Here is an 11659-nt window from a genome sequence, read left to right as displayed (position 1 = left end):
TTAGACACGAATTGGACGCCTCTATCCGAGACAATCTGCGTAGGCAACCCGTGAAGACGAAAAATGTGTACAAAAAATTGTTTAGCCAACTGAGGCGCAGAAGGAAGACCAGGAAGAGGGATGAAATGTGCCATTTTGGAGAATCGATCAACGACCACCCAAATAACAGTGTTGCCACGGGAAGGGGGTAAATCAGTAATAAAATCCATACCAATCAGAGACCAAGGCTGTTCGGGGACAGGCAGAGGATGAAGAAAACCAGCGGGCTTCTGGCGAGGAGTCTTATCCCGGGCACAGATAGTGCAGGCTCGCACAAAGTCCACAACATCCGTCTCCAGAGTCGGCCACCAATAGAAGCGGGAGATGAGTTGCACAGATTTCTTGATGCCCGCATGACCTGCGAGATGGGAGGAGTGACCCCATTTGAGGATTCCGAGGCGTTGGTGTGGAGAAACAAAGGTCTTTCCTGGAGGAGTCTGCCTGATGGAGGCAGGAGAAGTGGAGATCAGGCAGTCAGGTGGAATGATGTGTTGCGGAGAGAGTTCAACTTCTGAGGCATCCGAGGAACGAGAGAGAGCATCGGCCCTAATGTTCTTATCGGCAGGACGAAAGTGAATCTCAAAATTAAATCGGGCAAAGAACAGAGACCACCGGGCCTGGCGAGGATTCAGCCGTTGGGCAGACTGGAGGTAGGAGAGGTTCTTGTGGTCGGTGTAGATAATAACAGGAAAACTTGATCCCTCCAGCAGATGCCTCCATTCCTCAAGTGCTAATTTAATGGCTAGAAGCTCTCGATCCCCGATGGAGTAGTTCCTCTCCGCTGGAGAGAAGGTCCTAGAGAAAAAACCACAAGTGACAGCATGCCCGGAAGAATTTTTTTGTAGAAGAACAGCTCCAGCTCCCACTGAGGAGGCATCAACCTCCAATAGGAAGGGTTTGGAAGGGTCAGGTCTGGAGAGGACGGGAGCCGAAGAAAAGGCAGACTTGAGTCGTTTAAAGGCGTCTTCTGCTTGAGGAGGCCAGGACTTGGGATCAGCATTTTTTTTGGTTAAAGCCACGATAGGAGCCACAATGGTAGAAAAATGTGGAATAAATTGCCTGTAATAATTAGCGAACCCCAAAAAGCGTTGGATAGCACGGAGTCCGGAGGGGCGTGGCCAATCTAAGACGGCAGAGAGTTTGTCTGGATCCATCTGTAGTCCCTGGCCAGAGACCAAATATCCTAGAAAAGGAAGAGATTGGCATTCAAACAGACATTTCTCAATTTTGGCATAGAGTTGATTGTCACGAAGTCTCTGAAGAACCATACGGACATGCTGGCGGTGTTCTTCTAGATTGGCAGAAAAAATTAGGATATCGTCCAGATATACAACAACACAGGAGTATAACAGATCACGAAAAATTTCATTGACAAAGTCTTGGAAGACGGCAGGGGCGTTGCACAGGCCAAAGGGCATGACCAGATACTCAAAGTGTCCATCTCTGGTGTTAAATGCCGTTTTCCACTCATCCCCCTCTCTGATGCGGATGAGGTTATAGGCGCCTCTTAAGTCCAATTTAGTAAAGATGTGGGCACCTTGGAGGCGATCAAAGAGTTCAGAGATGAGGGGTAAGGGGTAGCGGTTCTTAACCGTGATTTTATTAAGACCGCGGTAGTCAATGCAAGGACGTAGGGAGCCATCTTTTTTGGACACAAAGAAAAATCCGGCTCCGGCAGGAGAGGAGGATTTACGGATAAAGCCCTTTTTTAGATTCTCCTGGACGTATTCAGACATGGCAAGAGTCTCTGGGGCAGAGAGAGGATAAATTCTGCCCCGGGGTGGAGTAGTGCCCGGGAGGAGGTCGATAGGGCAATCATAAGGCCTGTGAGGAGGTAGAGTCTCAGCTTGTTTTTTGCAGAAAACATCCGCGAAGTCCATATAGGCCTTAGGGAGACCGGTTACTGGAGGAACCACAGAGTTACGGCAAGGGTTACTGGGAACCGGTTTTAGACAGTTCTTGGAACAAGAGGACCCCCAACTCTTGATCTCCCCAGTGGACCAATCCAGGGTTGGGGAATGAAGTTGAAGCCAGGGAAGTCCAAGGAGAATTTCCGAGGTGCAATTGGGGAGGACCAAAAGTTCAATCCTCTCGTGATGAGATCCGATGCTCATAAGAAGGGGCTCCGTGCGGAAACGTATGGTACAGTCCAATCTTTCATTATTTACACAATTGATGTAGAGGGGTCTGGCGAGACTGGTCACCGGGATGTTGAACCTGTTGACGAGAGAGGCCAAAATAAAATTTCCTGCAGATCCAGAGTCCAAGAAGGCCACAGTAGAGAAGGAGAAGGCAGAGGCAGACATCCGCACAGGCACAGTAAGACATGGAGAAGCAGAGTAGACATCCAGGACTGTCTCACCTTTGTGCGGAATCAGCGTACGTCTTTCCAGGCGGGGAGGACGGATAGGACAATCCCTCAGGAAGTGTTCGGTACTAGCACAGTACAGGCAGAGGTTCTCCATACGGCGTCGTGTCCTCTCTTGAGGTGTCAGGCGAGACCGGTCGACCTGCATAGCCTCCACGGCGGGAGGCACAGGAACAGATTGCAGGGGACCAGAGGAGAGAGGAGCCGAGGAGAAGAAACGCCTCGTGCGAACAGAGTCCATATCTTGGCGGAGTTCCTGACGACTTTCGGAAAAACGCATGTCAATGCGAGTGGCTAGGTGAATAAGTTCATGTAGATTAGCAGGAATTTCTCGTGCGGCCAGAACATCTTTAATGTTGCTGGATAGGCCTTTTTTGAAGGTCGCGCAGAGGGCCTCATTATTCCAGGACAATTCAGAAGCAAGAGTACGGAATTGTACGGCATACTCGCCAACGGAAGAATTACCCTGGACCAGGTTCAACAGGGCAGTCTCAGCAGAAGAGGCTCGGGCAGGTTCCTCAAAGACACTTCGGATTTCCGAGAAGAAGGAGTGTACAGAGGCAGTGACGGGGTCATTGCGGTCCCAGAGCGGTGTGGCCCATGACAGGGCTTTTCCGGACAGAAGGCTGACTACGAAAGCCACCTTAGACCTTTCAGTGGGAAACAGGTCCGACATCATCTCCAGATGCAGGGAACATTGGGAAAGAAAGCCACGGCAAAACTTAGAGTCCCCATCAAATTTATCCGGCAAGGATAGGCGTAGCCCAGGAGCGGCCACTCGCTGCGGAGGAGGTGCAGGAGCTGGCGGAGGAGATGACTGCTGAAGCTGTGGTAGTAACTGTTGTAGCATAACGGTCAGTTGAGACAGCTGTTGGCCTTGTTGCGCAATCTGTTGTGACTGCTGGGCGACCACCGTGGTGAGGTCAGCGACAACTGGCAGAGGAACTTCAGCGGGATCCATGGCCGGATCTACTGTCACGATGCCGGCTGGCAGGTAGTGGATCCTCTGTGCCAGAGAGGGATTGGCGTGGACCGTGCTAGTGGACCGGTTCTAAGCCACTACTGGTTTTCACCAGAGCCCGCCGCAAGGCGGGATGGTCTTGCTGCGGCGGTAGTGACCAGGTCGTATCCACTAGCAACGGCTCACCTCTCTGGCTGCTGAAGATAGGCGCGGTACAAGGGAGTAGGCAGAAGCAAGGTCGGACGTAGCAGAAGGTCGGGGCAGGCAGCAAGGATCGTAGTCAGGGGCAACAGCAGAAGGTCTGGAACACAGGCTAGGAACACACAAGGAACGCTTTCACTGGCACAATGGCAACAAGATCCGGCAAGGGAGTGCAGGGGAAGTGAGGTGATATAGGGAAGTGCACAGGTGAACACACTAATTGGAACCACTGCGCCAATCAGCGTCGCAGTGGCCCTTTAAATCGCAGAGACCCGACGCGCGCGCGCCCTAGGGAGCGGGGCCGCGCGCGCCGGGACAGGACAGACGGAGAGCGAGTCAGGTACGGGAGCCGGGGTGCGCATCGCGAGCGGGTGCTACCCGCATCGCGAATCGCATCCCGGCTGGCAGCGGAATCGCAGCGCCCCGGGTCAGAGGATGTGACCGGAGCGCTGCAGCGGGGAGAGTGAAGCGAGCGCTCCGGGGAGGAGCGGGGACCCGGAGCGCTCGGCGTAACAACAACACTCTGAGTAAATAAGGGCCAATGTGTCTGAAGGAAGAACGACTCCTATTGGACTGCGCTGTTCCCGTCAACAGGTGAGCACCGCCCTTGAATCCGGACCCGCTATACATTTTTGGACTGTATCTGTAATATATGTGAGCACTATACACGATCTCACCATGGAGATGTTTATACTGCATATGGGACTGCATGACTGTATTTGTTACACTACTTTATATGACCGATCATGGTCTCTTAATGATTTTGACACATCGAGCCAAAACGTTGCTTTACCCAGATGAGTGAATAAATATTTTCATCCTGGAGTGCCGCCTCTACCTTACTATGTATATGTATATATATATATATATATATATATATATATATATATATATATATATGTATATATATATATATATATATATATATATATATTTTTTTTTTTTTTTTTTTTAACACTCGTGCACACACATAATGAATAATTGAAACTCATCTACTTTAGATGAAGGTGTTTGCTGATAACAGTTCCTCTGGTAAATATTCCTCATTCTTCACTCTTTTATTGAATCTGTAGGTTAAAGGTGTGGCTGGGTAACTTAAAAACTTGTGAACCAGAAGACAATGGAATTTTTTTTCAATGGTTTACAGTAGGTATTCATAAATAGGCTGTCGGCATATTTGTGCAACCATTTGATATGAGCCCTATATATAACCTTTATGAATTAGACGTTCATTCCTTACTTATCTTTAGATGTCAGGAAAGAAGATTAAATCATAAAATATATATCAGCATTGTAAGCATTCCAAAACTATTCTATTCATTTATTGTATACTTTGTTACAGGTGTTCCTGACTTCATTCATGGGCGAGACAGACATAAAAATGTAAGAAAGATAGACTTAGCTATGTCAATGAACAATGCTCAGTGCAAATATTTTATATTTTTGGATAAATAAAACTGTAAAGGAGATAATACATGTATAAAGAGAAGCTTAATTGTGTAAAAAGACTGAAACACAGAAACATATAGCCACAGAAAATAAAGAGAACAACAATTTTTTCTTAACCTTTATAGTAAAGCTGAAATTGCTGATACCCCCTCTACTGAGAATAAATCTGGGTGTAAGGGTCTATTCACGTTGCAGAATTTCCTCTTGCGGAAATCCGCCTCAAATTAAATCCCATAAACTTCTATTGGATTCCGCACTCCCATTCACACTTCTGAATTTTTGCTTGTGGAATTCCGCTAGACTCTAAGGGTGGAGGCGGATAAGGAAGGGTCCAAATGGCATCTACCCCAAAGTTCGGCAGGAATTCAGTAAAGTAAAAGTAATTTTTTCTAGATATTTAAAGATTATTTTTTTCTAACATGTTCTCTAACAGGACTGGCACATACCAGTGTGGTGCCAATATCCAGGAAGGGTTAAAACATTGATCTGAGAAACAATAGAACTGTAAATTTTCTATATATATATATATATATATATATATATATATATATTGTGCAGACAATATTTGAGAGATTCTATCCTTAAGTATCTTATAGAAAATTGTCCATAATCATGGATTTTTGAGGAATTTGTCCTGTCAGTCTAGTCTAAACAGAAAGTCAGTGTGGTATGGCAGACAGAGGGTCGATTGTGGGAGATGACTGGAGGTCCAGTGGCTATGACTAACATAATAGGGATAGGAGAGAGAGAGAGAGAGAGGGAGAGAGAGAGAGAGAGAGAGAGGGAAAGGGAGAGAGAGAGAGAGAGAGACAGGACTAGAGCAATCTAAAATTTGCAGCAGAAAAAGAAGGATGACACTGTATCTGCCCATTCAATTCTGGCAATAGAGGAAGGTATAGGAGTAGCTGGGACCTCATCATCTAGTCACCAAAACATATGTTGCAGACAACTAAGCTGTAGCAGACATTGCCCCATGCAAATGATAAAATTATTTTCCTGTTCTTCAGTGGCAGAGTGTGATGTAAAATGCAGGTCTAGTAGACAAGACTAATTTGCGGCATATTTTTTTGATGCAGGGAGTAAATGCAATGTTTATTCTTAAAAGGAACCTGCCATAACTGTAATGCTGCCTGAACCATGATTAGCGTGGTGTCTGGTGGCTTCTTCCTGCCCCTCCAGCCTTGATTAATAGATCCTTCCCTATATCCAAACAGGGACAGATCTATCAATCAAGACTGTTGGGGCAAAGAAGCCACAGGGACTGCCCAGATGACTTGCGGATCAGGCAGCAAGAAATTGAAGACAGCAACAAAGTGGTGGTGTGGATAGTTGTACATGAAAACAAAGCTATAAATTATTATTGTCATTTTCAGATTCTTTGTTGTGTTTGTGACCATTTTGATTCCCATCTGAAGCCTTGTGTGATAAAAATGGTTTTGGCAGAAATACCCCTTTATTATTTGTAGTATTTAGAACTACTTCACATCAACTCAAATTACAGACTCTTAAATATTATACTATAGAAACATATATATTTTACAGGCTTTCAATGGGAAGAGTGTGATGTAGAACATATGAATCATTCCCTTCCTCTCCCTGCAGTAGTTTTTCTATTGGCACATTGTTGATGTCTCGTCTTGGCTCATCAAGTTCCTGTGGCACAGAATCTGTTATAGCGATTGGTATGGGCACAAACTGTTGGCTTGGAATTGTGGTTGAAGTTGCTTGATATGGTATTGAATGAGTTGCAGTAGGAAGACTTGGAATGGTCTGTGCCCATGGAAAGTAAGTCAATGGTGTTTGCTGCTCCGCATATTCTATCGGGGTTGCAACACATGGAGTGGTGTTTCTTGCCTGTAAGGAAAAATGTTATATTAATAATTAATAATGGTGGTTCATAGAAACAGTAAGTAAATCTCCCCAACTCATCCATCTCCCCCCCCCCCCCCCCCCCCCGCTGATGAATAGGGGCACACCCTTGTTGATGACCTGTCATAGGAAACGATGGTACGTCCAACATGGAATTGTCTTTAGACTAACACTCTTCTAAAATGTAGCCACATTATGGATAAACTATGACTAAGGTTGATTTCAGGTGTCCCAGGGGAAGGTACATTTTTTGTTGTTGTCATTATTATGCTTGCAATACCCATGGCAACTGCCATCCAGCAGTTATACACTAGAATTTTAGAGTACTGATTACCTAAATTTGGATTCATTCTGACTGTGTTTTTGAGTATTTTGGCTGTAGTAAAGACCCAGCAGCTTGTCCGTCACTGCATCTCCCATCATCCTCCCCTTCTGCTTTTTTTTATTTTATAGTCTGTACTGCTACAATGTAATCCTTACAATATCCACCAATATAATGTTTAAATAAATGTTGACTTACTGTGAAATTTGTTAGTAGAGGTTGTGAAGTGTAAGTTAGGACTGAAGGTGGGCCAACCACAGTATAGCCCTGACACATTGGCTGGACATACATATCTCCTGTGTATGGGCAGCTGACAGTCTCATGTGAAATGTACTCTGGGCACGTTGTCCATTGTGTTATGGGCTGAAAGGAGGACGGCTGAGAAATCCATCCAGTGTAGAACGTGCCTTCATCTTGTATTGGCATTAATGATGTTGTAGCATCCAAATCGACATAGGGAAGCTCAGTGGTATTTGAGACTAGTTAATAAATCATAATGACATGATGATTAAAATGACATATTAGGATAAACAAACATATTCATTAAAATAAAAACACTACTCTGAATGATTACCTACTGACGTGTACTGTGGAAGAGTCTGGTAAGATGTGGGCACCTAGAAATAAATGTAAAAGCTTATTACAAGTTGAACTCTAGAGATTTGTGAAAAGTTAATTTGCTTGGTAATTATCTTCAACAGTGGAGGTTAAAATGTAGATGTTTGTTAACACTTTCCAGTCTCTATTGTCTTATAAAATTAAGGACAATCTATATTGACCTAATTGACTTTTGTGTGGCTAGAGTCTTTGACATAACTCTAGTTGGCTCATTTTCTGACCGTATCTGGCTTTTGACCCAGACTAAAATCTGCAGCAGACCACGGTTTTTAGTCTGGGTCAAAAACTTGATACGGTCGGTGAGCAAACCAGAGTCACAAGCAAAATCTGTTCAGCTCATTGAATTGAAGACTAAAGTGCAGATCTGGCAGGGATATGGCAGCATGCAATTTTAAAATTCTCCCTCCCGATCCAGTGGCCGGAGAGTGGATATACCCTAACAGAGGTGCTCACTGGAGGAGAAAGCTATGGTACTGTAAAGGAGGAATTCTTAGATCAGCTAACATGTATTACTAGCAAAATAAATAATAGAAATGTGTAAATTATTTCTATAAAAAAAAAAAAAAAAACTCAAGCCTTCCAGTACTTATCCAATTCTATATTCCCTGGAGGAAGTATTCTTTCCATTCAGACAAGTTGTTCTCTGCTCTCACCTTTATCCATGTCAGCAACTGTCCAGAGCAGAAAGGGTTTGCTAAGGGGATCTGCTCCTGCTCTGGACAGTTCCTGGCAAAAACAGAGGTGGTAGCAGAGAGCAGAGCAGAGAGCAGAATGTTTAATGTTTGACTGGAAAGAACACATGACTTCCTTCAGGGCATATAGCAGCTGATAAGTACTGGAAGGCTAGAGGGTTTTTGAGATATCCCTTTAAGTCAGCCTTCTGTTTACTTATGTCAGTTGGTTGGAGACGCCTAGCTGTCAGTTTATAGATACGGTGTGAATGAAGCCATTTTGCTCAATACCGGGTGCACATATGGGGAGGCAGGTAATGATGAGACAGGTAACCTACTGTCATTATAATAGGTTATTCTAATATCAAGTCAGTAACTTTATTTATGACCTAATACACCTTTAAGAACCATTTTCTTGTTTTAATATTGATATAATTCATAAAAGCAAAGTAACTTTGCAAACACATTTATTACCATTTACTTTATACATTACATTTTTAGGGTATGTTCACATGTACTATATACACTGCAGATTTTGTGCTGTGGATGTCATGCTGTGTAACTCAATATAAATAAGTAGATGAATACAGCATAAAATCTGCTGCATATACATTGTGGGGGAGATTTATTAAAACCTGTCCAGAAGAAAAGTGGCTTAGTTGCCCATAGCAACCAATCAGATTGTTTCTTTCATTTTTGAAAAGGCCTCTGCAAAATGAAAGAAGTGATCTGATTGGTTGCTATGGGCAACTCAGCAACTTTTTCCCTGGAGGGGTTTTGATAAATATTCCCCTGTATTTTACAAGCATATACCTGTAAAAATATTTTATGCAATTAAAGCAGTTTTCAGTGACTACTTTTTTTTCCCATCCATTTCCAAAGCAATATTATACAAGTGTCAAGGGCGAAGGGAGTTGTGAGCCCTAAAGCTGTCCCTAACAACCACTCTCCCTGCCTACTTGCCCATCCACCCATAACGATGTATCGACAACTTGGAGCTGGTCCCTTCCTTGCGCTAAAGTGCATAGGTGTTGAAGTCAACAAAACAAAGGGAACTGTACAAAGTCGGGGGAACATAATGGGAATTCAATAATCAACAAAAAGATACGTAAATACAAACAAGGCAGGATATAGCATACTAACATACAGTTCAGAAACTGGGATCAAGATTAACGGTAGATATGATAATATGAACAAGACTTGATATGGGGATAAGTATACAGCAGACAAAACCAGGAGAATCAGGGGATGAACAGGTTAACTGCATGTCAGATAACTAAACAGGTCAGGGAATCAAGAGCACTGTTCACACTGTACTCACAACAAGGAACACACTAGACACCCCACTCCAAGAATGGAGGGACATCAATACCAAAGCCAAATAGCCAGCGGGCACTCTCCACCGAGTGATTAGAATACTGGCCTAGAAGGAAACAAAAATCTTAAACACAAGCAAAAACGAGAACAGACACAAGACTCACTCACTCCTAGATAGATGGATTAGCACAAGGCTCAGAACAGGATTCTATCCTAGGAGTTGCAGGATCAAACAAGGTCAAAACAGGACTGAGAACACAGTGTGATTACAGACTAAGGCAACACAAAGCAAATACAGAATGAACATACAAGAATACAAAAACCTGACAAATCAAAGCAGACTAAAATCTATATATCAAACAGGACAGATGACCATGGTTAAAACTCAGGAAATGTGCACAAACAGACATAGTGAACATCATGCCAACATGGCAAGACTACAGGTATAATAATCAGCACAGAACAACACCTGAAGAGGTCTTATACTGTATATCCTCCCAGTGCTGAAATCAGGAAGGTTAACTCCCAGGGAGAATTAACAAACAATGTCTAAACAGGACCTAGAGCAGAAAATACAAAATACAGATAAACAGACATTACAACAAGAGTGTATTATACCCCTGTTTTCATACCGATCTGGTGATTCCCATACAGCTCATGTGACTTCCTGCTTCCATTCTAGATCACGTCATACACTCAACAAGTTATTTATTCCAGAAGGTTTTTAGTCCAATGTACATCAATAATGACATCACATATATGAGCAGAACAGGCACTGTACATTCCCTTCACCAGTGGCAAAATTGTGCAAATATTTCGAGTAAGCCCCAACTTTGGACAAATATCTTGCAAAATCTCCCACTTTGTGCAAACAATTTTTCTCAATTTTGCGTTTTTTGGTGCAGGGAATGGTAAATTCCGGTATCTATACCACGCATGTACAATTGATATGTATGTGATGTTAGTAATGATGACACCAACATTGGGTGATTTACACGGCAGTCTGGCAATTGAAGTTACCAACCTAAATCAGGAAAATCTAACACATTCTTACATCGGAACTTTAAAATGAAAACAAGCACAAGATTGGGAAAACCAAAATCTGGTGATTTCACAGGTACACCATTTTTACTAAGTTGTATGGATTTATTAACTCCTAGAAAACACTCTCTATTGTTTTTTTTGCATCCTTGTTATGAAAAATGTTACATTATTTTAGAAAACATATATTACACATTGGGTCACGTTACCGTGGGTGTTACAGACGTAGAACCACCTAAGTTCCCTCTTTTTCTTTTCAGGAGCTCTTTGACGGGTTCTTTGACTCGCACGCCAAGATAAGGTCGGTTTTGGTTATGCTGGTGCTGATCTGAAGTCACAGCTAGAAAACAAAAAAGAAAAAAGTACACTAAACAAGGGTATTTGATTTCACTTGTTATACAGTACTGTATATAAGAAGTTAAAGGGGAGGTGGTAGTAAATTTTTCAAATCAACTCCTCCCAGAAAGATAAACATGTTTGTAAATTACTTTTATTTAAAAATCTTAAGTGTTCCAGTACTTATCACCTGCTGTATGCTCCAGAGGAATTTGTGTAGTTCTTTCCGGTCTGACCACAGTGCTCTCTGCTGACACGTCTGTCAGTGTGAGGAAATGTCCAGAGTAGGAGCATCTCCCCATAGCAAACCTTTTCTGCTCTGGACAGTTCCTGACATGGACAGAGGTGTCAGCAGAGAGCACTGTGGTCAGACTGGAAAGAACTACACAACTTCCTCTGGAGCATACATCAGTTGATAAGTACTAGAAGGATTAAGATTTTTAAATAGAAGTAATTTATAAATATGT

General features: G+C 43.2%; 1 protein-coding gene across 8 annotated transcripts; it reads right to left on the bottom strand.

The window, feature by feature from the left end:
• Window positions 1-5906: 5906 nt before the first annotated feature.
• On the bottom strand, window positions 5907-11196 carry LOC130329866 (POU domain class 2-associating factor 1-like). 8 transcript variants are annotated; one of them, XM_056553525.1, is made up of 4 exons: window positions 11049-11196; window positions 7784-7826; window positions 7408-7688; window positions 5907-6872 (listed from the first exon to the last, which is right to left on the bottom strand). In XM_056553525.1, the coding sequence occupies exons 3-4, from the start codon at window positions 7633-7635 to the stop codon at window positions 6555-6557; spliced, it is 546 nt and encodes a 181-aa protein (XP_056409500.1). In that variant the 5' UTR covers window positions 7636-7688; window positions 7784-7826; window positions 11049-11196; the 3' UTR covers window positions 5907-6554. The 8 variants fall into 8 exon arrangements, with proteins under 8 accessions (XP_056409500.1, XP_056409499.1, XP_056409505.1 ...); XM_056553524.1 differs by having other exon boundaries at window positions 11066-11196; XM_056553530.1 differs by having other exon boundaries at window positions 7788-7826; window positions 11066-11196.
• Between the last annotated feature and the right edge of the window lie 463 nt (window positions 11197-11659).

Source organism: Hyla sarda, unplaced genomic scaffold (genome assembly GCF_029499605.1).
Source record: "Hyla sarda isolate aHylSar1 unplaced genomic scaffold, aHylSar1.hap1 scaffold_3247, whole genome shotgun sequence".
In the NCBI taxonomy this organism is placed as follows: domain Eukaryota; kingdom Metazoa; phylum Chordata; class Amphibia; order Anura; family Hylidae; genus Hyla; species Hyla sarda.
Note: the sequence above shows the minus strand (reverse complement) of the source record. Positions and strands in the feature narration are given on the sequence as shown.

Excerpts from the sequence above, each read along its gene's own strand:
- LOC130329866 (XM_056553523.1), bottom strand. The coding sequence starts at position 10,474 with ATGAGCTGTATGGGAATCACCAGATCG. Across the intron at positions 7,827-10,447 it reads GTATGGGAATCACCAGATCG|GTGCCCACATCTTACCAGAC; the intron begins GTATGAAAACAG and ends ATTTATTTCTAG. Across the intron at positions 7,689-7,783 it reads TCCACAGTACACGTCAGTAG|TCTCAAATACCACTGAGCTT; the intron begins GTAATCATTCAG and ends TTTATTAACTAG.